Genomic DNA, 27,207 nt, shown 5'->3' with positions numbered 1-27,207 from the left:
AAGCAGCACTCAGCAAGAAATCAAGTAATATCGAGGTTTGGTATTTCCAGTGTTGCCCACCGCGAGACAGTCATCACTAGTTGTTGTTTTTTTTCATTTAAAATGTGTGTTGGGTTTTTACAAAGCTTTTGATGGACCATTGAATAGAAACCATTCAATTAATTCAGCACTTGCTTTAATTTCTTAAAGAAAAAAACATTCTGATCCATTCTGCAGCTGCTAAAAAAAAATGACCACCAGCATGGATGTGCAGAGATCATTTAGCCTTGTATACTACTGGAACTGACTCCAAACACTACAAAACAGATTATCCCAAGAGGGCAGTAAACTGAAAAGGAATGGCTCATATTAGGATAATTTTGCTGTCAAACAAAAATGGATCCTAAATGTAATTCTTACACAAACTAAACACACAAGATAGTATGCCATTTTAAAAAGCTTACAGCATTCCAATAAAAGTGTACTTTAAACTAATTCTGAAATGTCAGTGATTAACATTGGAAACACACAATCTGTAAAAATACTACTCAGACAAGACTATTTTCTCAACAAATTTTATTTCTTTGCACATGAATGCACAGTTTTTGACTCATTCCTCACATAGGTTTAGGAGGAGCTCTGGGAGCAGCACCCTGCAGAAAAGAAAAAAGATCAAATCAGTGCAGAAAGGTTTAGGGATGTGTTTTGTTTTATGCATTTAATTACAGGTTTAACAGTGTACAGATGTTATTGAGCTTAACAGATGCTTACACTTGGCCTAAAGCGTGGAGGTGGTGTCCGGTCCTTACGGGCCTCCCGAGAACGGTTCCTCACCACCTTACTGTGGATGGCACAGCTTACGCAATAATGCAGCTTGACATAGAGCTTGGGCAGCACATAGGCTACATAAAGAATAAAACAAATGCAGATTAATTACTGAAATCAAGAAGCACCTATAATCACACTGCTTAAAAATTTAGGTTACCATTCCTTTTAATAAAGGCATTTCATAGGGATTTAAAGAAAGAAAAAACAAAAGACTTTAAACCTACAGTCAAATACACTAGCCTCCGAGATGTCCCTCACGGCTGCAGCCTCAACAATGTTCCTTATCACAAATTTCTTGATGGCCTTGTCTTTGGGTACACACCGAGCACAGTTAGTGCAGCGGATAGGCTGAACGTGCCCGCGGCCCTTTTTGGCGCGTCCGTTATTCCTTCTCTTCTTAGTCTGTATAAAAGTAACAAAATATAATAATTAAAAATGCAAAAATTAAAACAGCATTATGACGTTTCAATACTAGTGCTCATTTGAACGTTCTTGAAATTTGGTGTGCTGGCTAAGATGACCAAATATATGCTAGTACTACCAAACATACATTTCTACCTCAACATGTCCATATGAAAGTCAAACTAATTATTTCCTAAAGTAGCATTCAGCCTTTTCAATTAACGGTTGCATTCAGTTTTCGAATGTCAAAGACTTGCGCAGATATTCACAGATTTTCCCGTAACCTTCTCAAAGAGAAAATTAAAATACTGCTCACTTCCAAAATGTTAATGGTGAGCAACCTGTTATGGCCGGGTTTTTTTCTTGGTTGTTGAGTACCTAGCTGGTTTCAAGGGTGATTAGGAGTGATGCTGTTATGTGTTGAATATTCTGTTAACTTATGGTTTAGCAAAAGAATGTCTAATCTTTTTCAGAAAAAGTCAGAGTATGTGCAGGTTTTTCATTTCAAACAATCATAAGCCATGCCTGATAGACTACTAAAAGTCAAAATAATCTGATTAAAAGGTTATCAGGTGTGGCTCCTGCTCAACGGGAATAAAAACCTGTACACACCCTGGTCCTTTCTGGACAAGATTGGACACTCTGGTATGAAATAAGCAATGGACCACCAAAAAAGAATTTTTATACATAACATTAATCAGAATCAGGTTTATTGGCCAAGTGTGTTGACACACATGGAATTTGGTTCCAGCCGTTTGTGACTCAAAATTACAGACATAAACAACACTATACTATACATTTAGCTTGGACTATACAAGACAAGACGAGACAATGCAGACTATGAGATACAACACAGTACGAGTATCAGATATAAATACAGAATATATAACAGATCTGTAATGTGTATAGTGAGTGTGCATTGTAGTTAACTAGCTAGATTTGTGGTAAATCTAGCAAGGTAAACAATACTAGCGGAGTAAAAATTATTTACATTATCTTTTGTAGATAACTTGTCTTATAGTTATATATAATTTTTACCATTAGTAACTACAAAGTAACCCAATAAGAGTTGCTGAAATTCTAACCTGCAAGCTAACGTGTAAAATGGCCTCCGTCTCACATTATCTATTAACTGCCACAACAACTCAGACAAATGTTAAGAAAACGGTGACAAACTGACAACCAAAATAAGACCTCCATTAAGAGTTTATTTAATCTCAGAAGCTTGGTTATATGTCTGAACCCCCGCCATCACACATTAACATTTCAGGCTGCACACTGAGGCCTGTCGTTAGCATGTTAGCATGATGTTAGCAGCGGCGCGTGGCGTTAACAAGCCACCGTCACTTTACACTCAATATCTCAATATAAACCGCATATATAAGTCACTATATACACCGGGTTCATCCAAAACATGAGTACGACAACAACGCTTCGCGGTCGTATACTCTGTCCGCCACATGACCGACATATGGAACGTTTTTCTACATTCACAGACCTGGTCAACACGTTTCAGTACTCACCATCTTGGAAAGGAGGCAGGAAAGAGGACCAGAAGAGGCGGACCGGAAGTGTAATAACGTACTTCCGCCGCTAAAATAAAAAAAAGATTCTGGGTATTTTATCGTTAAAAATGTAACAGTTATAATAAAAAATATGTCAGTTGACCTGGATATGTGTAAAAGCAGTATTTTGTTCGATCTAAAATAAATAGTGTTAGCATAACGTCTAAGCTATAGAGCAAATATTCATTGCGGAAGGATCTCGTGCTGTTGTTATAATGTGATGTGTTCAGTTTGTTGTGTCGTTCATATATATATATATATATATATATATATATATATATATACAATGGTGTGAGAACCCCCTTGTCCCCTTCCTGATTTATTTTTATTTCTTTTTTTGCACGTTTGTTGCACTTTAATGTTTCAGATCATCGTGTGTGTGTGTGTGTGTGTGTGTGTGTGTGTCTGTGTGTCTGTGTGTGTGTGTGTGTCTTTGTCTGTGTCTGTGTCTGTGTCTGTGTGTCCTGCGCGAGTCCTGCGATGGGTTGGCACTCCGTCCAGGGTGTATCCTGCCTTGGTGCCCAATGACGCCTGACATAGGCACAAGCTCGCCGTGACCCGAGGTAGCTCAGATAAGCGGTAGAAAATGAACGAATGAATGATCTGAAACATTAAAGTGTCACAAACATGCAAAAAAAAAACAGGAAGGGGCCAACACTTTTTCACACCTGTGTGTACTGTATGTATGGCGTGATTTTTGATAGGAAGTTGATACATGCTAGATTTCTTTTTAACAAAGGTCTCACAAACTACTGTACACTTTATTATTTTTATTATTATAGATGGCATAGTGACAGAGCACACAGTGTTGCCACCTCTCAGCTCCATTGCCCCCTGTTCAATTCTCCTTGTGTTTGTTTGGAGTTACATTTGTGTTCTCTGATTTCTTCAGACTTCAAAAAACATTCCTGCCTCACACCCAGTATTCCCAAAATAAGCCTAGATCCCGACAAGGAAGTGGTGACTGAAAATGAATTTTTTTTTTACTCTTGTAAGAATTACAACTCTTGTATGCGAATTTATAAGTGTTTTCATTTTTAATGCATTGTACATTTTCAAATTAATACCTGTTCATCAGTAAATAGCAGAAATGGGCCAGGATTTAGGACCCAGCAGAAGTAATTCCTCTCCACTCGGGGCTTGTAGTTGCCCAGCAACATTCAACAAAACCGTACAACACAAGTGCTCAGTAAGGACCTGTCTCCATGGGCACTTTAAATCTTTTTTTGTTTAATGTATTTATTGAAATTTATTCACTCATTAATCTTTATTTTACAGCATTTGCACTTTAAATCCATGCATGTATATTCTGTTCATGTATTCTTAATTTGTAGATCTTAAAAGAAATAGATCAGTGATGCCGAAGAAAGGAGGGAAGAAGGGAGGAGGAAAGCAGATGACTGAGGAGGACAGACTGCTGTCCCTACAGCAGAAGGCCCAGGCTGAAGAACAAAATTCCAAAATAAAAGAAGATGTGCTCACACAGTTCCTTAAGGTGTGTGTGTGTGTGTGTGTGTGTCTGTGTCTGTGTGTCTGTGTTTGTGTGTGCGCATATATAATAACTTTAAATGAGGTTATTGGTAAAAAATTGTGTGAAAGTTTTGAGCAAATATCGCACTGGTATTCAGGGTAAAAAGGTTTTAAGAATTAAAAAAAATTATTTGTGCAACAGGATCCAAGGCATCTCATGTTACATTGGTTACATTTATATTTTATAAGCCTGATTCAAACACAGAAACTAAAGAAAGGAAAACATCATCTATCATTGGCTAGATGGACAACGCCTGATCACCTCCTGATCAGGATAATCTTACCCTTACCAAGATCTGCCTAAGTTGTTTATGAGCCTGAGTCTCTCCATCTCGTCTCCAGCTCCTTCTGACCCTCGAGTATTTTACACAAACAATGTCTGGTAATAATAATTTCTAGTGACAACCAACTTCAAGTCATGCACACAGAAGGTCAGACCCTTAGAAACAGCTGCTTAGTAAACATTTCCATCACAGTCAACAGACAAAATTGTTGATAACTGGTGCTGTGGGTTTAATGTCAGATCAGAACTGATGATTCGTTGTGTGTTTGTAGGATAAACTGCAAAAAGAAGAGCGAAACAGCAAAACTAACCTGCACAAGTTGAACCAGCAGTGGCGGTCGAGCCTGCGCCAAACTCGAGCAGCAGAGCTGCGTGAAGATTTCGCAATACTCAGCCAAACTTTTGAGAGAGTTGTGGATTGCAAGGACAACGTTATTAAGGTGGGGAGGTCCAGATGTTATAGATAAAGAAGCTTATGTGTTTAAAGCTTGTCACTCCAAGCTCTGGGATGTCTAATGGGTATGTCTAATGTTGCAGTTATTGGTGTCTGATCTGAGTGAAGCGGAGCAGCAGTCAGCGCTTGCTCACAGGGCTCATCTCCAGTGTCTGGATCATCTCCTGGAGATACAGAAAAGCCGACTGGCAGCACTAGAGTCACATTGGAACACCAATGTGAAGGAACTCAGTACTGACTACAGCACAGAGAGGTATAAAGTCACCATTTCCATGCACACATACTGTATGCTTTTTACTTGATTTTATGTGGAAGGTGGTATGTCAGTGGTGGAGCACTGGACTACTGACCTCTGACTTCAACAACAAATGTCTCACAGTATTTTTTATAATTTGTACCTTGGAGATAATCATCCATAACTTAATACCGAGTTTGGATTTGAACCTAGGGGACATGTTCATGTTCATATGTTTGGATGCGCATAACAGGCACCGAGTGTGAATTAATTCAGCAAAGTATTTCTTCAACATTAAATAACTGTACACATAGTATACCACTGAATATTATTTGGACATACAAAGTAAAATACTCAAGTCACTGTAATTGTAACTATTACTATAAAACCATTATATCATACACCTATAGTGTAACTATAACCTAACACTAACCGTAACACCAATGTGCAAATAATTTTTTTATTTATAAAAGTACAAGGTTGACGTTGACATAGAGTAGATATTTATTGTCAACCCAGACTTTAACAGTAACATTAACAGATGAAATTAAATAACTTTTCTCCAGGACCCAGTGTGCAAGATACAGGGCATCAATAAAGTGCAACAGGAATGGGAGAGAAAACATCTTTCAAACATCCATACAGAGCTTTGAATGAATAATTTTTTTCAGGGAACAAATTTTGAAGCGGCATGAGCAGGAAACTGAATATTTGGAAGCAGCTTCTTTTGCCTTAGAACAACGCTATGCTGGAATAGACAATGAAGCCAGACAGGACTATCAGAGTGCACATGATGACATAAAAAACCGGGTACTGTCCACAGTCTAATACATTTAAGAAATTTCATTAAAACACCTGTAGAATAAATGATCTTGATCCAGGTTGGTCTGCATTTGCAGGACATTGAGGACAAGCATGCGCTGCGTATCCAGATGGAAGGCACAGTGGAAGATTTGTGGCAGCAGTTTCAGCATGAACATCAGAAGTACACTGAAGCCACTGAGGACAGACAGATTGCATTTGATTCGCTCCGTGCCACAGACCAGCGGAATGCTCAGGAAGCAGATCTGCAGATGAAGCACATGCAGAAATTGCAGGTCAGAGAATGAAAAATTTAGCCCTGTAAAAATTTACCTCTGTGAAAAAATGAATGCAGTTACTTTGTTTAATGAAATAAATACATCTTTATGCAGTGTATTTAAATAGGTCTTTATAAAAATTAAGTGGCATAATTTACTGCTTATATCTTCTGTGTGCTTGCAGGGCACCATCAATGCTCTACGTTCTCATCTGAGCTCTGATCAGAGGGAGAATGAAACATTTGTACATGGCCTTCGGGCTGAATGTGAGGAAGTTACTCAGAAAGTCCAACAGCTTAGAGCTGAGCTCTCCTCTGCTCAGGCAGCTGAAAAAACACTGCTCGCTAATCACACTATGTACAGCAATAACACAATTAAAAAACTACAGGATATTATAGGAGAGGTATGTACGTTTATTATACATTCACACACTGCTGGTCACTTCATGAAGCAAAGCAGTCAGATTGAACAAGAGTTTAATCAAGAGTCATTTTAAAATCATAACAAACTGATTTTTTTCATCCCCTTTGTTTCTTATCCTCAGGGTGACACGTTGTTACGTCTGGCTGGTGTGTGTCGCAAGCTTGAAACGGAGCAGGAGAAGGTGCTTCCCTTTTACACCTCATCTTTAAATGCTGAGGAACTGAGACAAGAGAAAGCACATGCTATGGAGGTGATGTCTGAAGAGTTAGCAAAGGTAAAATACACATTTGAACAAATCATATTGATTATTACAATTATCATCACACACTCACTGATGTCCAAAACACAGCAAACATATCGATTTAAACAGTGTATCATTTGGAACATTAATAGCTAACATTTCTTAAATAGACTCATTATTCCAGCTCTTTGACATTCATCCTTTCACTTCTCCTCCACTGTCAGACAATGATGGACTATACAGGTCTGGAAAAGTTCTGGCAAAGATATAACAAGGTTGTGCTGGAGCGTTTGTGTTTAGAACGTGAGAAGAAGGTCCTAGGATGGGAGAACCAGCAGCTGAGGATTCTCCTCAAGCAGTACCTGGATGGAGTCTCTGTTAATGATGAGGTCCTTCAGCAGCAAAACTCGCTGCTCATGTTGTCCAGCCCATCACTCCAAGCTTCTCCTGCTTCAGAAACCCAAACAATCACACGCAGGCCCGTCATAGAGGCAGCTCATGTGGTGCAATACACAATGTAGAGAAGTTGTACACATGCCTAAACGAGAACAATGTTCCAGACACCATCAGACATGCATCACAGATGCAAAACATGTAAATGATTACATGGCACTATTCAAGCAAATAACATACGTATATGTTTTAACACATTCTTAAGAAATATTTTGTTATTATTCTATATATATATATATATATATATATATATATATATATATATATATATATATATATATATATATATATCTGACATCAACATGATTATACTTCATACTTCACTTTATAAAAAAACATACTCAGCAAGAAATAAGATGTAAATTTAACTTTCCCCACCCTTATGTTTGATTCTTTTTTTCACAAAACTGTAATGCAAAATAAACAAGAAAAGTAACAAACACCAGTGCAGATAGAAAGATGCCAATCACAACGTTTTTCAGATTTTTCATTTTTTTTATTTAAATAGTTTATTGTTCCTTTCGTGTCCTTCTTATTTCTTCTTGCTCTTCTTGTCCTTGCTCTTCTTCTTGCCTTGAGGTTGTGTGTTGGCCTTCTTGTAGAGGTAGAGACCCACCAGTCCCAGTAAAGTGGGAACAAGTGCCAGGCACACAAGAGGAAAGACATCATTCACCAGCTTCTGCCAGGGTGTCTGCTGCAGCAAGGAAATCACCTCCACCTCAAACTCCAGTGCTGCATCACCTGCAGAGATGGAAGTGAAAAAATCTAGATGATGAATACTGACTTTATTTTTTTGTTGAACCTCAAACCAGTTCTTAATCAAGGAAACCACAGTTAAAATAATGCAGGATATTATCTAGAATATTGTTGTAATAATGCAGTTTATCCTTTTCTCCTCTCCCTTCATGGTTCACATCTGGTATTTACATAGAATGCAATTAATTGCTCATTGTATCGCCGGTAGGTTGATTGGCATCTCTGGAAAATTGTCCGTAGTGTGTGATTGCGTGAGTGAATGAGAGTGTGTGTGTGTGTGCCCTGCGATGGGTTGGCACTCCGTCCAGGGTGTATCCTGCCTTGATGCCCGATGACGCCTGAGATAGGCACAGGCTCCCCGTGACCCGAGGTAGTTCGGATAAGCGGTAGAAAATGAATGAATGAATGTATCGGCAATTTACATTCACCCTGTTTGCTGGAATGCTAGCTAATGGTGCACATTCAACCTATTTCTCTTTGCTGATAGAAACAAACTTGCCAGTAGCACATATTGGCAGTTTCTGGCTCTGAATAATGCATTCCCTCAATTCATTCAACCCAGCAACTCAGGCCAAAACATTCTATTCACCCATTTTCTACCTTTGCTCCCTTCATCCTGTGTATCACCGAATAAACTATGAAAGCATTTTTTTAAGGTCAATAGGGTCTCTCTGCTGATTCTGTGCCGTTAATGCTCATTTCAGTATTGACACTAGTTCACAATTGGTACAGTCTTAGATTAGACTTCTCACTTATTATTGTCACCTTCTTCTGCTGCTATTTACTTATCCTTTGGAGTGTGATCAAGCCTTTCTTTGGTGGTGTAACACTGATAAACAGAATTTCTTCCAGGTGTTATCACTGGTCTTGTCAGTGGTTACCAGATTTAACTACTGACACTGATGGATTTCTCCTTAAACCATCTCATTCTGATCATAACCCTGTTGGTACTTTTGATCCATCATGCAGTTTATTTCTAAAGGTAATTTTTTGAGTTACACATAACCTCACAGCTCTATTCCTCACTCAACATGAAAAGATGCAGAAATTATACTCCATGGCAAATAATTAAACAACAGCAACAAGCGAGTACAGGGTAAAGTAGAAATGCTTTATACACACTTTAGAAGTATATTTGAGAATATTTTATACTTTTAAAACATTATCGATGATTGCAAATTGTTTTAAAGTACGAAATATTAACAAATATATTCCCAAAATGTGTTTGAAGCATTTATATTCCACAATATTTCAACTTTTACTTTACTACATTTTCAAAAACAAATATCAAAGTTTTGATCAATTCCCTAGAGAACTTCTCCTGCCACTGTGGGTATTTAAACTGACAGTTTTGTAAACACCACGCGAAGTACTGTTAGTGCTAGCTACTTTACTGAGCCCTTTGTTTCATAATTGTCTTTTGTATATCAGCCTTTGCTTTGTTTATTGTATTTTTTGTGTTTATGGATATAGATAATGTACCTTTGCTATGCTGGCTACCTGTCCTGGTTTTCTGGATCTATTACAGTACCTGCCATTTTGGAATTGTTTTCTGTGCCTTTTCTTCATTAAAACCTACACATAAGGAACTTAATCCTTCTGCCTTTGAATACATCACACCTACATCCTGAAAATCTGTTATTAGAAAAGACTGTTAACCTCTGTTTAGCTCTGGATATTTGTTCATGTGTTACACATTCATTACTTAACTGTAAACTAGATAGAAAAATTAATAACAGAAGAAAAATCAACAACAATTTTACAAACAATAAGCTTGTTATATAATACCATCAGTTTATATGAGATTTCAGTTTTAAGAGTTGCTTTGTTACCTGGGATAGTTGGGGGGTATCCTCTTTTCCCATATGCTAGATGTGCAGGAATGGTAGCCTTGATTTTTTGTCTTAGGAGAAATTAAAGATATATTGAATGTTTCAAGAGTGAGCTAAGACATACATCATTAAATCACCTTGTGCCAGATTTAGCATAGGCTTATAAATGCATTTTAATACACTTCCATATTCAATATGAGAGGTGTTTGAATGATATAAGCTTTTGAAGTTCAGCCTGTCTGATCATATGCTGGAAAGATAATTTTACTTAAAAAGTCAGAATACTCTGAAATAATCCCATGACCTTGTGTGTATAGACAAAGTCTACCAACGACATACTGCATTAAAGCTCTTGACACCTACCCTTCACAGACACCAACCAGAGCTTGTTCTAGACCTGTGGGATAAACAAGACTTGTTAATGTTGCCCAAAACAAATACTAAGAAATAGTTCCTAATTATTGAATACTGCAATACTTTAGAGATTTGTATTAGAACCATTAATACCCTTATACATATTCATTCATTCATTCATTCATTCAGTAGCTGTTTTATTCTGGTCAGGGTCAGAATATTGAAACAATGTTCTGGAAAACTGATCATGAGATAGGAATACACCTTGAAGAGGGTAGCAGTCCATTGTAGGCCATTATACACATATTTACACACATACATAACTGAGGTCATTTCAGTGCAGCCAACCCAACAATGAGCATGTTTTTGTGCAATGATATAGGAAGTGGGGGTGCTGAGGCTGCTGCAGCATCCCTGAAATCAAACTGCAAATGCATAAAAATCATGAAAAAAATCATTTGTAGATAATCTAATAATGTTATATAAAAACGGGGGGGCACGGTGGCTTAGTGGTTAGCACGTTCGCCTCACACCACCAGGGTGGGGGTTCGATTCCCGCCTCCGCCTTGTGTGTGTGGAGTTTGCATGTTCTCCCCGTGCCTCTGGGTTTCCTCCGGGGACTCCGGTTTCCTCCCCCGGTCCAAAGACATGCATGGTAGGTTGATTGGCATCTCTGGAAAATTGTCCGTAGTGTGTGATTGTGTGAGTGAATGAGAGTGTGTGTGTGTGCCCTGCGATGGGTTGGCACTCCATCCAGGGTGTATCCTGCCTTGATGCCCAATGACGCCTGAGATAGGCACAGGCTCCCCGTGACCCGAGGTAGTTCGGATAAGCGGTAGAAGATGAATGAATGAATGAATGTTATATAAAAACTTTAAAATCTAATATTAAGAGTAGATTTTGAGGTTGTCTGCATCTGGAATGCTGCCTTCAATTTGCTAACATGTAGTGTTCTTTTGTTTGTTTGTATAGATTATCTCCAAGAAGTCTGGATTTGTTTACAGCTCTAAATATTTAGTAGTAACGTATACTCATTGCACTTTTTTCTTTGTGGGAGGAAGCCAGAGAAGGTTTCTAAGGCAGAGGAAACTCATGAAGACACAGACAGAGCATGCACAGAGACTCTGCACAGATCATAACCCAAGCTCATAGCTGAAGCATAGACCCTGGAGCTGTGAGACACAAACCACAGCTGCATAACCATGCCACATTTAACACTGCTTTTCTATATAACATTTTATTTTCTTACTTTTTTCTTATTTTAAACCTGTGCAAACTGTACAAGAAAGGTGTGCATTTAATCACACTCTTAAAAAAACATAGCGTGTGATGGCTCAGGGTTACTTTTCTAAAGCTCCTTTCCTTCCAACAGGATTGGTCACTGTACCTACCTGCAATGACAGTTCGTTTCCCAAGTTCGACCACCAGTGGATCTCGGGACAGAGAGGAGTCTATCACCTTTCCATCCAAAAGCCGGCCCTATACACAATACAGTTTATATTTACATTTCTATAAAGAATAAATCACATCAGGATTAAACAATGTAATCCAGTCCACTGGGTGTATGTAATGTTGACTTGAAATTTTGCACACATGTGGTGTGTTTGGACTGCGGCCAGTCTGAACTGGAGTGCTGACGTGTTGCTCCTCCTCCTGAAACACAGTCTAATGCACAAGCAGATCTACTATTCGTCACAGAGTTGTACCAAAAAAAAAAAAGCATTTCTAGGCCAAGTCACGTTTTCATGCTGACACATCACCATTTCCGTCTGTTCAATAGACTTGTCCCTGTGCTCCCGAAAGCACACGTCACCGTTGTACAGCTCCGCGTGGCCAAGGCTCGACTACTACTCATACTCTCATTCATAATCCAAAACGCCTCTTTGATTCTAGAGCTCAGGCTCTCAGACTAATGCGTAAATAACAACAGTTGCTTTTAGGCGGAATGACTTCAACATCTGGATTGTACGATGGCGCACGATGGCACGATGTTTTTTAAAATCACAACGTGCAGTGCTTTTACATAACACCAAAGTCCACTGGGCGGTGCCTTTTTTTTTTCTCTTCTAATACAAAAATGACCTTACATTATATTTTCTATCGAATAAAGCATGTGATCTTACCGTATAATGGATATGAAGCGTGTCCCCCATCGTTGATGTTAATGTGCATGTCTCCGGCTTTGCCTTAAAACACAAATGTATACAATGTGTTTATGTGCATACGTGTAACTGGGAAATACGTTTCATTGCACGTGCTACTGCAAATCAACACAAGCTGGTAAAAAAAACAGTTAATTGCTTAATTGATATGATGTTGGTATATTATAGGCTGCATTGCGCGCTTAAATCAAAGTTATTGCTGTGCATTTGAACAGGATGCTACATGTCTTCTTCGAGAAGCTATAAACACTAGTCATTAAGGGGGTGAAACTTAAACAGAACTTACCAGTGTTTCCACCTCTAACTCTTCAACATGTTTCTCCGTCTCACTGTCTTCAGCTCCAATAAAAACCAAGCCCACGAACAAGAGGACAAAAACACCACTCCTCAATAACATTGTAGCTCTTTAAAATAAAAGAAAATCTTCTAATAAAACGATAAAAGGCTGTTTAACTTCCGTGGGGAAAAAAGGTCGCTCTCTACAGGACGCGTCGTGCATAAAAGACGACGGCTTTGGACAATAAATCTCTCTCACACACACACTCACACACACGCAACTTAAATAGCTTGCGGCTCGATGCCAGTTAAGGCTGATGTGTTATTATAACGGAATGATAAAAGCACAGCCGTGATCTCTGTCCTAACACCTGGCTATCAGGAGCACCGCCTCCAGAATTCCTCCAGCATCCCAGAAGTCTCTGCAAGCCGCGGTGACTGACAGTGCAGTTCCGCCTGCTTACACTAGGTGGCAGTATAGATTGCTGCATTGCTTACTGGCACGTTTGGACGTGGTCCTGTTCTTCTGGCATACTCGAGGCGCTATTTGTCAATATTTCAGTACAATCTGAAATACTGGAATATGTCCACAATCCACTTGCTGGGTTTAACCCGTTCAGTCAGGGGTAGAGGGTCAATGTGACCCAAATAGCCTATTTGTATTTTGCGCTATGACGCATTTCCGTTTGTGGCACGGTTTAAATTCCTTAGTACAAGGTGTTTTTTTTTATTGTTGTAAATATACATTTTTTTCTAAATATAACATATACCATATAACATCACTATTTCTGCATAGAAAAAGGGGTGTTTTATACACTTCTTATTGCTAGTGATTGAGTTAAAAGTGTCATAAGATATTTCAAGATCTTTACAGAAAAAACTGAAGGAGGACGTGATTGACTTTACTTTAGCTTTATGTACATGAAACCTCCAAAGAAGAATTATTGAATGACTTTAATGCGTTATCTCTAAGCCAGTAACAAGAAAAGATCCAGAGTCATCTATTGTAATTATTTTGTAGAAAGTATCAAAAACCATTTCCATTTCACAAGTGCTTTTGTGTAACAACTGATATCTTCTGTGAGACATTTTCTCATGTAATAATGATTACAACTTTTATCCAAAATAAGAATGCATCTAATAACAAGTTAGGAATCTGCCTGACTAATTAAGTTGTTACTGAGACGTATTTTCACAAGGTAAAGGAATTTAGTGCCAAAGTGCTTCACAACCAAATTGCAATCTTTAAACAAAAACCCAATCTGGGAGAAAGCAAGAAATCGCAGGTTGGTATCAATCTCATCAGTACTATTTAGTAAGTCTGACATAAAATGAATTCTCTTGTCAAACAGTTCTTTTTAAAATATACTCTTGTTATTCCACACTATTGTTTGATGGGAATTTTACTACATTTGAAGTCACACCACACTTTAAAAAAAAAAAAACAGATCGAAAATAAAACCACATAGAATTTTTCTGGGCCAAACATGCATCCATCCATCCATCTTCTATCGCTTATCCGGGGCCGGGTCGCGGGGGCAGCAGTCTGAGCAGGGACACCCAGACTTCCCTCTCCCCAGACACTTCCTCCAGCTCCTCCGGGGGAATACCGAGGCGTTCCCAGGCCAGCCGAGAGACATAGTCCCTCCAGCTCTTCTGGGCCAAACAATTTGTTGTAAAGTTGATTTAAAAAACGTATTAAAGTATAAAATATCTATACAACAGTATTTTACCCCACTAATTTGATTGGTCAAGCAGAGTTTCAAGAGTGTTTATATTTCCTAAAACCACACTAGGACGTTTCATTATGTGTATTAATCTGCTCGCCATGTAAAAGTCCACGTCCTATGTTGAAACTGTTACTACACCAGTATTAGCAGCCATAGCAGAGAATACTTTGCAGGAATAAACTTTTTTTCTGGGAATAGTGGAGAACCAAGAAAAATGCACAAGTGGTTGTGCAGTAAGACCAGAGAACAGACATGCTGAATCAAGTTTCTTTTTCGTAATGATCAGAAATGATCTGAAGTCAAATAAATCAGCTACAACTACAGGAGATGAAAATTTACCTTCATTCACAATTTAAAATGCAAATGATATTTCTGTAGCTATTACAATATCTGTATCTTTTTTTAACATGTAGTTTAATAGTCAGTTTTACCCTGCAGTCATAAATACACTAGCAAACATTATTTGAAACAAAAATGTGACAGGAAGTTGAGCTCTTGTAAAAAAAAAAAATAATAATAATAAAAAATAAATAATAATAATAAAAAGAATATTAATAATAATAATAATAATAATAATAATAATAATAATAATAATAATAATAATAATAATGATAAAAATAAATAAAACAGCCTAGATAAATGTAATGTGTATTTTAAAGATTCTATTTCAGACGTCCAAAATTATATTTACAGATAGAATTAAAGTACTGATCAAAAGGTGTGGGGTTCAAGCCCTAGCATTGTTGGGCTGTGAGCAAGGCCCTTAACCCTCTCTACTGCAGGGGTGCTTTATCAGGGCTGACCCTGTGTTCTGATCTGAACTTCCTAGCAAGCTGGGATGTGTTAAAAAATCACTATGCTGTAATGTATATGTGTAAATATATGCAAGCAAATATATGCTTGTTCTAAGCTCTTGCTTTAACACACATCTGTACATTAGCATCTATAAATCATACATTTTTTTAATTATTGATATTTTATAAACATATTATTGAATATGACATTACCATATTTACACTCATTAATTTATAAGCATGATCAGCACCATCGTATCCTATCAATACAAGGTGGTGGTGATGGTACAAAGTCTAGTGGATGTAAATCAAGGCAGTAATTTAGGCTTTCTTAATTGCAGTCCTTCAAGCTTTCAAAAAAAGAGACTTTAAAGTAAACAATTATTTAAATGCTAATAAAAACAAGGCGTCTTCTGAATGCATGACTGGAATAATAAGACATCTGGATTGTGAAGATCTCCTCTGAACGGTTTATCGCGAGAAAACCCGAATTCTCAGCAGGCCTACAGCGAGATTTCCTCCTACCTCTCCGTATGCGAAATCGGCTGCTGTCATCCCTAAAACAGGTAAGAAAGATGTGAGGATATTTAGATTCCTTCATAATAAACATATTTTGGTTTGTTGACCGCAGAGGTTCTGTATCAGTAAGAGCTGTTTCTGAGCTTTATTAACGATGTACAGAAAGACGAGGTGCGTGAGGGGCGTTTCAGCACCTAGAGCTCCGGATAGCGCCTCAATGTCGGTGAATGAATGAACAAACCGAGCCGCTCTTCGCCATTGCGGCTTCCTTTTTATTTGTTTAACGCACTGTTTTATTCCATCCTTTACTGCTGCCGTTGAGTTTGTTTCTCTTCGTTTGGACCAGACAATGTCACGTCAAGTGAAGCATGAAGACATTTTCGTGCTATTGATGTAAACTATGATCGCAGGCTTTTCTCTGTAGCCTGTGATAAAGCCACAAGCCCACGCCGACATGACATGGTGCCTCATTAGCCCGGTGTTTGCATTTTGTTCATCCGGTAAAACAAGAATAGCGGCCTATATATAGCTTATATGCGTAACTTAGTTGTCTAGGTTTTATACTTGGATCAAAATAGGGTCATATTGCTGTTTGCGTGAACCACAGGAGAAAACAAGATGTGTAGCTAAAGCGCGTAGGTCACAAGCGGTTATTTAATCCAAATCGACGATAAAGCCGCATATGCTGTTTGTTGTAGTTCAAATGATCTCTCATTGCGTTAAAGATGTGGACTATCGTTATTATTATTTTTTTTGGTTGCCTGATGGACAGCAGGAAACGGTGGAGGTGTAGCTCATCTCCACAGCCTGCCTCTTATTTATTTCCTGTATATCGGCCATATTAATCACCATCAAATAATAATAATTTCTGATATTAATTACGACAGATTTTTTAATCAGTAGAGCAGTTAGAATACAATATAATACACAAGCAAATATGCTCGCAATATTCCCAAGCAAATATGCTTGCTTCAGTGTTGTGAGTGATTTAGTTTCAGAACAGAGAGTCAGAGTCAGCTTTATTGTCAAACCTATTCCATGTTCAGGAAATACATAGGATTCAAATTGCCTTTGACTCAGTCCAATGGTGCAGCGACTAGAAAAATACAACTGAAAAAAAATACACATATGTGTTTACTATCTATCTATCTATCTATCTATCTATCTATCTATCTATCTATCTATCTATCTATCTATCTATCTATATATATATATATATATATATATATATATATATATATATATATATATATATAAAACAAGTATTTATAAATATTATTAACAAGGCAAGGCTACAATATAGACTCTATGGGGTAGTTGAATGGTCGAAGAGAGGAGAGAGTGTTCACCATTCTGACTGCCTGATGGATGAAACTGTTCTTCAGTCTGGTGGTGCGGGCCTGGAGGCTCTGGAATCTTCTCCCAGGTGGCAGAAGATGAAGAAATTGTGTAGGGGTAGGGTGGAGTCACCTATAATGCTCCATGCTTTGCAGGCAAGGTGGGTGTTGTAGATGCCCAGATGAGAAAGGAGAGGGGCACTTTCTTTCCAGCTGCATTCACTATGCACTGCAGGGTTTTCCTGTCAGAGGTGGAACAGTTCCCAACCACGCCATGATTCAGCTGGACAGCATGCTCTCAATAGTGCCTCTGTAGGAAGTTTCCATGATGGGTACTGGAACTATGGCTCTTCTCAATATGTGGAGGAAATAGAGGCTTTTCTGAGCTTTCTTGGCCAGTGCTGAGGTGTTGCTGCTTCCGAAGTAAACAATAATCTCCTTTGTCTGCACCACATGACAAGTTGGTTCACTTCTCCTCTGTAGTCTAGCAGCCAGTTACACAGCTAGGTGCTCAGGCCCAGATAGTCCAGTTTTTGTATTAACTGCTGTGGGATGATCGTTTGAGTGCGTAGCTAAAGTCTATCAACAGAATTCTCACAAATTAGTTTTTTCTGTCCAGATGTGTGAGCTGTATGAAGTGGAGACTGCATCATCAGTGGATCGATTGGTCCGTATGCAAATTAGAAGGGGTCCAGAGAGGATGATAGTCTCTGCTGTCCTTAAAGTAATGGGCTATCTTATAAGTGAACTGATTTTTGGCTCCAGAAACGTCGCCTTTGGCTGTTCTTAGGCCATCATAGTGACTGGCTCTGAATGCAGCATTTCAGGCCCTCTGTATTCCTTAGAACTTTCCTGTCAGCCTTGGTTTCTTATTAGCCCTTGTAGTGATGGTCCTAAGTTCTGTTATATTACCAGTGCATTTAGTGATGTAGGCAGTAACTAACTGTGTATTACTGGATGTTGATGTGCTGGTTGAAATTCGCAGCCTGCTTGAACATGCCCCAGTCTGTGGTGTCAAAGCAGTCCTGCAGTGTTGAGGAGGCGCCTTCTGTCCACAGTTCTACCTGCCTCTGAACTGATTTGATGACTTTTTTGTGTTTTTTGAAGGGGACTGTTCTGTTTAAAAAAAAAAAAAAAAAAAAAAAAAAGTTGTTGAGTTTTAGGTTGATAATATCTTAAGTCTGTAACCTAGTGAACCAGTGATAATGTATTCATTGATAGAGACTTAAAAGCACTGTTGTACATCGCTCTGGATAAGGGCGTCTGCCAAATGGAAAATAATGTAAATGTAAATGGTCTGTATGCTGGCATTAGCATAACAGCGATGTGGTCAGAGAGGCCAAGGTGGGGGATCATTGATGTATAATTTAGTTTATGATATTAGACTTTATATTTTACATTATATTTTAAGCAAAAGAGGCTTAGAGGGTTTTTGAGTAGTTTCACATGAGACCAGGTTTTGAATAGATACTATTCTGAACTAACATCTACGGTTTACATAAGTCATCCACTGATTCAATAACATGCTCAATGCAGTTGACTAGTTATAAATTCAGACTGAATGGTTGTAAATCCACTCTTAATAAAAATGTGTTTTCACTGGTTATTTTGATGGTTATCATTTCTAACCATCTAAGGAGTTTTGCTCAGAACACTTTTAAAAATAGGAACGCTTGTGTGGGTTTCACCTTAGAACCTTAGGATCTCCCTTGAAGGACAATCTGAAAATGCATTTAGGTTACTAAGGGAAACCTATTTAACTTTTTTTAGTGGGTAGCTTTGTTGCCTCACAGCTCCAGGGTCCCTGGTTCCAACCTGATTTTGGGTTATTCTTTGTGAATTCTGCATTTTCTTACCATGTCTGTGTGAGTTTTGACCAGTTTCTGTGTTTTTTCCACCTCATAAAAACATGCTGGTAGGTGGCTTGGCAGCACTAAATTGCCCCTAGTTGTTATTAAAATGTGTGAATGTGTGTGATTCTCTGCAATGAACTTGTGTGTTGGTGTTTTGGCTTCCATAGTGTTTTCCTGTTTCGTCCAGGCTCTAGATCCACCAGGGTAAAGCAGTGACTGACTATGAGTGAATGAATGAATGAATGAATGTTTATTAGCAGGTAACCTACAGTGGGGCAAATAAGTATTTGATACACTGCCCGATTTTCCAGGTTTTCCCACTTACAAAGAATGGAGAGATCTGTAATTTTCATCATAGGCAAATCATCAACTGTGAGAGACCGAATGAAAAAAAAAATCCAGAAAATCACATTGTATGATTTTTAAATAATTAATTTCCATTTTTTATTGCATGAAATAAGTATTTGATCACCTAACAACTAGCAAGAATTTTGACTCTCAGAGACCTTTTATTTTGTCTTTAAGAAGCCCTCATATCCTCCACTCATTACCTGTAATAATTGCACCTGTTTGAACTTGTTACCTGCATAAAAGACACCTGTTCACATACTCAATCAATCAGACTCCAACCTCTCCACCATGGGCAAGACCAAAGAGCTGTCTAATGACATTAGGGACAAAATTGTAGACCTGCACAATGCTGGTATGGGCTACAGGACAATAGGCAAACAGCTTGGTGAGAAGGAAACTGTTGAGGGAACTGTTGGCGCAATTATTAGAAAATGGAAGAAATTCAAGATGACTGTTAATCTCCCTCGGACTGGGGCTCCATGCAAGATCTCGCCTCGTGGTGTGTCAATGATCCTGGGAAAGGTGAGGTGAGGGATCAGCCTAGAACTACACGGGAGGACCTGTTCAATGACCTGAAGAGAGCTGAAACCACAGTCTCAACAGTTACCATTAGTAACACACTACACTGTCATTGATTAAAATCCTACAGCGCGCGAAATGTCCCCCTGCTCAAGCCAGCACATGTCCAGCTCCATCTGAAGTTTGCTAAAGACCATCTGGATGATCCAGTGGAGTCATGTGGTCAGATGAGACCAAAATAGAACTTTCTGGTATAAACTTCACTCGTCATTTTTGGAGGAAGAAGAAGGATGAGTACAATCCCAAGAACACCATCCCAACAGTGAAGCATGGGGGTTTAAACATCATGCTTTTCTGCAAAGGGGACAGGACGACTGCATCGTATTGAGGGGAGGATGGTTGGGGCCATGTATTGCGAGATTTTGGGCAATAACCTCCTTCCATTAGTAGGAGCATTTAAGATGGGTCATGGCTGGGAAAGTGGGAAAACTTGGAAAATCAGCAGTACATCAAATACTTATTTGCCCCACTGTATAAAGATGCCTATGATGGAATGAATACAATTATTGTGAATACTAACTCAGTGTGTGGGCCTGTTGCACACAAGACAATAAAGCTCTTGACCTGTGAGGGACTCTTTTGTATAGATTTGTGTGAACAGAGTTGACAAGAATATTAGAACAGATTGGAGTACAGCCGTAAGGAATGGCACAGAGTCACAGCATAAACTTTTTATGTTATGTTCATGAAAGTTCAGTTCAGTGTAGTTTTACTTTAAGCAAGAAAAAAAGCTTTAAGTAAGAATTCTTTGTTTTCTTATTAATTATTATGGATAGAATTTCAGTGTTTTGCCTCACTGCAAACCCACACATTTATTTCATTTATTTATTTCAGATTGTTAGTCTGAAGACGCTCACTGTTGAATCATGGGGAATATTTTTGGTAATCTCCTGAAGAGCCTCATAGGAAAGAAGGAGATGAGGATTCTGATGGTTGGGTTAGATGCTGCTGGTAAAACAACAATCCTGTACAAACTCAAGCTGGGGGAGATTGTTACCACCATCCCAACCATTGGTAAGAGCATAGACTTTTTTATTCATTAATTACAATTTTAGTGCTAGTCTGTAAAGGAAAAACCAGCTGTTTATGTGTCTGGTAGAACAGATTTATTTATTGTCTGTTTATTGCATCCACCGACAATCCAAAACATGTACCTAACTTAAATACCGGTATTTGAGTTTTACATTTTCATATTAGGTTATTCCTTCTACAGTCTCCATGGTTCTAAAAATGTTTTTTTCATTATACTTCATATTCTCAATTTTGAATAATGGGTGACCCCCCAATCTAAACCTTTTTTCTTTTCACTTCCTTTTCCATAATACAGCAAATTAAAAAACAAATAAACTATAACATACAGTATAATAAAGCACTAAAACAGTTTCTAGTGTTTTTCAGCATTGTCACCAACAATTTAATTCAGCAATTTAATTCAGCAATTTTAATCCCAATTTTTTTAGCGCAGTGGATCACTGTTAAACTTTATTATTTGTTTAACCTTCAGGATACTGAAATTGATTTAAGAAGCTTTTAATAGTATAGCAGCTAGTATAGTAATACAATGTTCCAGAGTGTAATTGTTCAGTTATTGCTGTTTCAGTGTTACATTTTTTGTTTTTCCTAGGTTTTAATGTGGAGACAGTGGAGTATAAGAACATCAGTTTCACAGTGTGGGACGTTGGTGGCCAGGATAAGATCCGACCCCTCTGGAGACACTACTTCCAAAACACACAGGGTAAATCCACCAACCTCACACACACACACACACACACACACACACACACACACACACACACGCTAAACACACACAAGGTAACAAGGACAACAAAAACATGAAACCCAGGAACACACAATGACCAGAAATCTAAACTGGAAATATTCAGAAAGTGTGATTAGATAGATAGATGGAAATTCCTTGCAGGTCTGATCTTTGTGGTGGACAGTAACGATCGAGAGCGTGTGAACGAAGCCAGGGAGGAGCTGATGAGGATGTTGGCAGAAGATGAGCTGCGTGATGCTGTTCTCCTAGTTTTCGCCAACAAACAGGTTCACTCTTCATTCTTTCTCTCCATCTGTCCAACCTACCTAGAATCAGTAATCTTTAGGACAAATGCACCTAATAACAATATAAAAGTAAAAAAAATAGCAATCAGTATTTTGTTGAATCGTTTAATCATGGTACCATTAGGTCTCAGTGTAACACTATGCTGTTTCTTTACCTTGTAACCTCAGGACCTGCCTAATGCAATGAATGCAGCTGAGATCACAGATAAGCTGGGCCTCCACTCACTGCGTCACCGCAACTGGTACATCCAGGCCACCTGTGCAACCAGCGGTGATGGCCTGTACGAAGGCCTTGACTGGCTGGCCAATCAGCTGAAGAATAAGAAATGAGGGTTCTCAGGCAGGTGTGGAGGGCTTATTTAGGGCAAGGGGCGGGGAAACTTGGGGTTATCGTATTATTTGGTTTGGTTTTGTTTGTTTACATTTGATTTTTTGCAAATCTGTGGTTATTAGAGCCTTCAGATGGTCTGTGTAAATGGACTCATCACACATGTCAAAATATATATGGACACATGGAAAACACATACACTTGTACACCTCAACAAACCCATGAGCACACAAATATCATCTCTGCTTTTCAGTGGTTTCTCTTTATTCAGTCTAAAATGGACCTTAAATCACACAGTCAAGTACACAAGTAATATAATAGAGTATAATAGAATAGTCCCAGAATAGTCATTATTTCTCCATGCACACCATGTTTTCTTTGGTTTCACTGTATTTTCATTTCCCCACAATGACAAAAGTTTTCTCTAAAATATAGTAAGCTGAAGCAGTTTCATCTGTTTAATATTTTAGATTCATATAGTTAGATTTTCTATGATGTATGATCATTATGATTGTAATGCAGTTTGTCTCATCACACACACAAACACACAAACACACAAACACACGCTCTCTCTCTCTCTCTCTCTCTCTCTCTCTCTCTCTCTCTCAATCACACACAGACAAACATAAGCACACACCACACTCACACACATGCACACACATGCTAACATTAAGCAGCTCTCTCCTTCTCCTGCTGGTCAGTAACTTTGTTAGTCAGAGTTGAGTGTGCTGTGTAAACATGCACCCCGCTGTGTCCTCCTGCATGGCTTTCTCCTTCACTGTGGCTTGTAGAGTCTTGTGGCTTAGTAGACAGTAGATTGCATGTATAGGTGTTGTAGAGGCATGGAGCTGCTATGTGTTGCATGCTGCTTTGTTGTAATATTGTGTTAGTAAGGTGTATCATAAATGGCTAATCATTTAGATGTAAACAATGGAATATTATTGATTTATTGGAGTAAAAGGAATCATGGATGGTTGTGAAAAAATGTGTGAGAACACCAAGAACACAGTGCACATGCCATTGTTGGCTGGTCTACAGTAAAATCGGTACAGAATGATACAGCTCCATAAGAATCTGTAACTGTGTTGTTTTAGGTGGGTAGAGTGTTGGAGAGAAAAAAACAGGATGCAACATTGTAGTGTTATTTGTTCACATTGTGCTTCTTTCTGCATGGCATGCATGCTGCTTAGATAGATAGATAGATAGATAGATAGATAGATAGATAGATAGATAGATAGATAGATAGATAGATAGATAGATAGATAGATAGATAGATAGATAGATAGATAGACAAATAGACAGATAGACAGACAGATAGATAGATAGATAGATAGATAGATAGATAGATAGATAGATAGATAGATAGATAGATAGATAGATAGATAGATAGATAGATAGATAGATAGATGCAGAATATCCCTGTGGTTGTCCATGTTGTAGGTGAATGTTTATTAATTTACAGTGTATATGATTTGAATATGTATCGTTTCTGTCTCTTTGCCTTTTTTAATACACTAATAGACAAGCTAAGAAAATTTGCTTTTGCATTTAGTGTTGTGAGAAGGATAATGTTAGCAATTAACAGAGCAAACTACCAGTACACAGGCATACACACACACACATACACACACACACACACAATCAGTGCTTTGATATAAATTGCATTATGTTACATTTTTCAATATCTTTCCCTGTGTTTCCTGTAAGTATTCTATTCTGTTTGTAATACATGATGTGAGGATTTGTAACATATCACTCCCACTGAATGTGAACTCTGTGTTATTATTTATTTGCTCATATTGTGTCATGTGATCTTTATTTATTGTATTTATTTGAATATTGTCTTCATGTAAGCAGCAGAATGATTATTTGAATATTTATGTGTCAGGGTTGTTTTTGCTCAGTGTTGGTTAAACTGGTTTTCATATGGCACGTATCCATTTCATACAGTGCTGAAACTTTATGTACAATAAAGATATTCTGTTTACCAAGGCATCTGGCCGAATAGTAGTGCATGGTATTTTGATAGCAGACCTTACATTAGGCTACAGATGCTGGACCAATGTATATTTTGCTATAAGACTCAGTCTACATTACTGTTACACAAATGCTGCTGTTCTGAACGGAAATCTTAAAGCTTATACTACAATTAACATTCATAGTACTAATGCCACTGTGAGTCATGTGCACATCCTCAATAAAATCCTCAATAAACAGCTGTCAGACCAAGAAAATCTGTTGCTGGTGAGGGCTCAATCTGAACTGTTCTCCACTACTAACCGACTACAGTGCAAATCTTTCACAGCTATAAGATTAACATATTCTTTCACAATATTGTAACACAAATAACCTCCTCTTCTACACTCACACACCGTTTAATGCAGACACTCTTACTGCATTTCTATATCTATACATATATCATACTGCCGGTGCTTTACAGTACTGTGCATGTAAAGCTGTTCCAGATCAGTAGAAATAGTCACAGTACAAGCAAAGCATGGCTTTTCATCCACAGAAATGTTACTGTCTTTGATTCTTTGTACCATTTACACAAAGCATCTAAAATTCTAATTCTACATTAGATCATGTCTCTGTGCGATCCACACATACTGTAATGTGTGATTCACATCCTATGTGTCCAGTTATGTTTTGTGGCCTTATATGCTGTATTACAGTAAAGAATAAATACTCATATACATTTATTGATCATTTAGTGAGTTTCTGAACTGATTTTTTGTGGGTTCAAAATAATTGGGAACAAAATGAAACTGTGAGTTTTAATAACTGTATATAATATAATAATAATATAATATAAGTAATAATAATTGTTGAAAAGTTTGTTGTGTATGTAGTTCAACCAGACATGAGTTTTGGAAAGTTTTGAAGCTTCCGCCTGTGTTTTCACTTATTTTATTACAGAAATGTGCTTTTGCTAGCTCTCAATTTTGTGTTAGATATTTGAATGATTTGAACCATGTCTCTAAAAACAATTCTTTGAGGAAAAAATACAAATAAGTGGTGAATGGTGGGTCACTGACTGAACTTTGAGCCCCAGTTTAACTCATAAAATTAACTCATCATATTGCACACAAATGTAAGCAAACACTTTTCCAAAGCTGCCTTCTGGATAATCAAAATTTTATAACAGTGAATATGACTAATTTCATTTATTTGTGATCACTTAGTATTTACTGAGTATTTCATGAAGAACATTTCATGATAATATGACTTGTACCTTTCAACATGCAGTAGTGAAAGGTCTAATGTTATAAAGTTTTTTTTTTTCTTTTCAAAGCCATTTAAGCCTGAGGAGGGAGCCAGATTCCAACAGGGAAATAATTACTGTATATTACTGCGGGGTCTGACTGACATTTTATACAAAAAAGTCACCCAAAATCAACAGGAGCGTCAGATTTGGATATTTTTATTCTCACTGCTTTATGAAAATGCTAATCATTATTTGTTACGTCTAGATTCTAGAGCATATTTACTCATTTTACCCACTATTTGATCTTAAGGCTAGGATCGATGTGTTAATGTACAGCCACTTGCTTAGAAAAGTCTTTCAGTAAACAATAAAGATAAATAGAGAAAGAGATAAATGCTGGGCATTAAACTATTTCCTGGTGAGATATTAACTTATTGGGAACATTTAGAGTCATTACCGGTCAGTGAGCTTTGTAATGTCACTTTTTTCAGGTATTGCAAATTACTGCAACTGCTTAAAAGTTAGTACAAACATGTTTTATAATCATTGTTGTTGGCCAGAAGTGATTTAACTATTCATGATTGGTTTACTATGTATAATTTGTCACTTTGTCACTACAGTAGTAATACTTCTGTCAGTAAGATGTTTTCAAGCTTGAACTACTCATGATGCATGAAATAAAATGTTGACACTTTTAGGGTTCTTAACTGAATTTTTTTTTTAAAGAAGTGAGAAATCTTAGACATCAACAGGAAGTCTGTGTCAGTGTGTGCCTTGTTTTCAATCAGTGCTTTGCGAAAAACCGGTGATGCAGGAAGTGTCAGTGTTTGTGAACCTGTTTACCTACTTTTGCACTCACATGTGGCTTCTGTTTAAAAGGAGCTCAAGCAGTATTTTAACAAAAGATTATCATGTTGTGTGTACCCAGTTACCAAAGCAATAATGACCCCATGTTTAAACTACAACATGCTGATGGAGAATTTTGAGTGCTTGCAAACATGCATTTTAGTAAACAAACAAAAAACATTTAAAAAACATAAGCATTGAATTTTGCACATAAGATATGAAACCAGCTTTATGCAATTTTAATTGATTTCTTAATAATTCATTCATTTGTTTGTTTGTTTATGTAACCTAGTAATCTTAACACTCAACCACTCAGTTGTATAAATGTAAGTTTCTATGAATAAGGAATATATGAAATATACTATGTGCATGGCTGCAAATTTGCATCACTGACAGTAGCACAGTTTTGCATTATTTGTGTAAAGCATGTTAGTATTACATGTCCTTGTGCTATAAAATACAGTATGTCTATTAGATCTAAAGTATCTAGGTTTTTTGTAGATAAAACAATTATTGAATCAAAATGAAGGTAAATACATTCTTCACATATTTGTAAAATTTTGTGTTCATTTTAATAAACATAATTTCATTATTTATACATATGTATTATATTAATCGTTTAATTATTATAAACCTATATCCTCATGTTCAAGTGACTAAAGCTTTAGAATAAACTGACAAAGAGCCAAACAATCTGATTTAATACACCCAGGTGGAAACATTTTGAAAAAAGTTTAAAATGATTT

The 27,207-nt window shown here is 37.6% G+C and overlaps 4 protein-coding genes and 1 long non-coding RNA gene across 5 annotated transcripts in view; 2 read left to right on the top strand and 3 right to left on the bottom strand.

Annotated features, from left to right (window-relative positions):
• Positions 1-540: 540 nt before the first annotated feature.
• rps26l (ribosomal protein S26, like) lies at positions 541-2,879 on the bottom strand. The gene is made up of 4 exons (XM_060868069.1): positions 2,733-2,879; positions 1,032-1,209; positions 751-881; positions 541-632 (listed from the first exon to the last, which is right to left on the bottom strand). The coding sequence occupies exons 1-4, from the start codon at positions 2,733-2,735 to the stop codon at positions 597-599; spliced, it is 348 nt and encodes a 115-aa protein (XP_060724052.1). The 5' UTR covers positions 2,736-2,879; the 3' UTR covers positions 541-596.
• Positions 2,880-3,181: 302 nt separating this feature from the next.
• Positions 3,182-7,635, top strand: ccdc65 (coiled-coil domain containing 65). The gene is made up of 10 exons (XM_060867101.1): positions 3,182-3,337; positions 3,853-3,963; positions 4,109-4,269; positions 4,860-5,027; positions 5,125-5,294; positions 5,948-6,086; positions 6,176-6,373; positions 6,540-6,758; positions 6,900-7,052; positions 7,244-7,635. Exons 3-10 carry the CDS (start codon positions 4,132-4,134, stop codon positions 7,538-7,540), a joined length of 1,482 nt encoding a protein of 493 aa, XP_060723084.1. The 5' UTR covers positions 3,182-3,337; positions 3,853-3,963; positions 4,109-4,131; the 3' UTR covers positions 7,541-7,635.
• Positions 7,636-7,955: 320 nt separating this feature from the next.
• Positions 7,956-13,229, bottom strand: fkbp11 (FKBP prolyl isomerase 11). The gene is made up of 6 exons (XM_060868066.1): positions 12,863-13,229; positions 12,538-12,600; positions 11,806-11,893; positions 10,424-10,457; positions 10,061-10,131; positions 7,956-8,213 (listed from the first exon to the last, which is right to left on the bottom strand). Exons 1-6 carry the CDS (start codon positions 12,971-12,973, stop codon positions 8,005-8,007), a joined length of 576 nt encoding a protein of 191 aa, XP_060724049.1. The 5' UTR covers positions 12,974-13,229; the 3' UTR covers positions 7,956-8,004.
• A 2,579-nt stretch (positions 13,230-15,808) lies between these two features.
• Positions 15,809-25,114, top strand: arf3b (ADP-ribosylation factor 3b). The gene is made up of 5 exons (XM_060868067.1): positions 15,809-15,942; positions 20,850-21,029; positions 21,640-21,750; positions 21,937-22,061; positions 22,248-25,114. Exons 2-5 carry the CDS (start codon positions 20,882-20,884, stop codon positions 22,407-22,409), a joined length of 546 nt encoding a protein of 181 aa, XP_060724050.1. The 5' UTR covers positions 15,809-15,942; positions 20,850-20,881; the 3' UTR covers positions 22,410-25,114.
• The window catches only part of LOC132844534 (uncharacterized), a 10,323-nt gene continuing 5,058 nt past the window's right edge, over positions 21,943-27,207 (bottom strand). Inside the window, exons 2-3 of the long non-coding RNA XR_009648351.1 lie at positions 22,235-22,391; positions 21,943-22,131 (exon numbers count right to left, since the gene is read on the bottom strand). This is a non-coding gene — a long non-coding RNA (uncharacterized LOC132844534). The remainder of the gene's footprint in view (positions 22,132-22,234; positions 22,392-27,207) is intronic.

The sequence above is a fragment of the Tachysurus vachellii genome, chromosome 4, assembly GCF_030014155.1.
Source record: "Tachysurus vachellii isolate PV-2020 chromosome 4, HZAU_Pvac_v1, whole genome shotgun sequence".
Taxonomy (NCBI): domain Eukaryota; kingdom Metazoa; phylum Chordata; class Actinopteri; order Siluriformes; family Bagridae; genus Tachysurus; species Tachysurus vachellii.
This window is presented reverse-complemented; position numbering and strand designations above follow the sequence as displayed.

What these genes read in the sequence shown, in the direction of transcription:
- ccdc65 (XM_060867101.1), top strand. Translation starts at nt 4,132, where the DNA reads ATGCCGAAGAAAGGAGGGAAGAAGGGAGGAGGAAAGCAGATGACTGAG. An exon ending in ACTGACTACAGCACAGAGAG is followed by an intron (nt 5,295 to 5,947) that starts GTATAAAGTCAC and finishes AATTTTTTTCAG; the next exon opens with GGAACAAATTTTGAAGCGGC. An exon ending in AGCACATGCAGAAATTGCAG is followed by an intron (nt 6,374 to 6,539) that starts GTCAGAGAATGA and finishes GTGTGCTTGCAG; the next exon opens with GGCACCATCAATGCTCTACG.
- rps26l (XM_060868069.1), bottom strand. An exon ending in GGAGGCTAGTGTATTTGACT is followed by an intron (nt 882 to 1,031) that starts GTAGGTTTAAAG and finishes TTCTTTATGTAG; the next exon opens with CCTATGTGCTGCCCAAGCTC. An exon ending in CTCCACGCTTTAGGCCAAGT is followed by an intron (nt 633 to 750) that starts GTAAGCATCTGT and finishes TCTTTTCTGCAG; the next exon opens with GGTGCTGCTCCCAGAGCTCC.
- fkbp11 (XM_060868066.1), bottom strand. Translation starts at nt 12,973, where the DNA reads ATGTTATTGAGGAGTGGTGTTTTTGTCCTCTTGTTCGTGGGCTTGGTT. An exon ending in GAAACGAACTGTCATTGCAG is followed by an intron (nt 10,458 to 11,805) that starts GTAGGTACAGTG and finishes TTTATCCCACAG; the next exon opens with GTCTAGAACAAGCTCTGGTT. An exon ending in ATACCCCCCAACTATCCCAG is followed by an intron (nt 8,214 to 10,060) that starts GTAACAAAGCAA and finishes CCATCTCTGCAG; the next exon opens with GTGATGCAGCACTGGAGTTT.
- arf3b (XM_060868067.1), top strand. Translation starts at nt 20,882, where the DNA reads ATGGGGAATATTTTTGGTAATCTCCTGAAGAGCCTCATAGGAAAGAAG. An exon ending in TACCACCATCCCAACCATTG is followed by an intron (nt 21,030 to 21,639) that starts GTAAGAGCATAG and finishes TGTTTTTCCTAG; the next exon opens with GTTTTAATGTGGAGACAGTG. An exon ending in CTACTTCCAAAACACACAGG is followed by an intron (nt 21,751 to 21,936) that starts GTAAATCCACCA and finishes AATTCCTTGCAG; the next exon opens with GTCTGATCTTTGTGGTGGAC.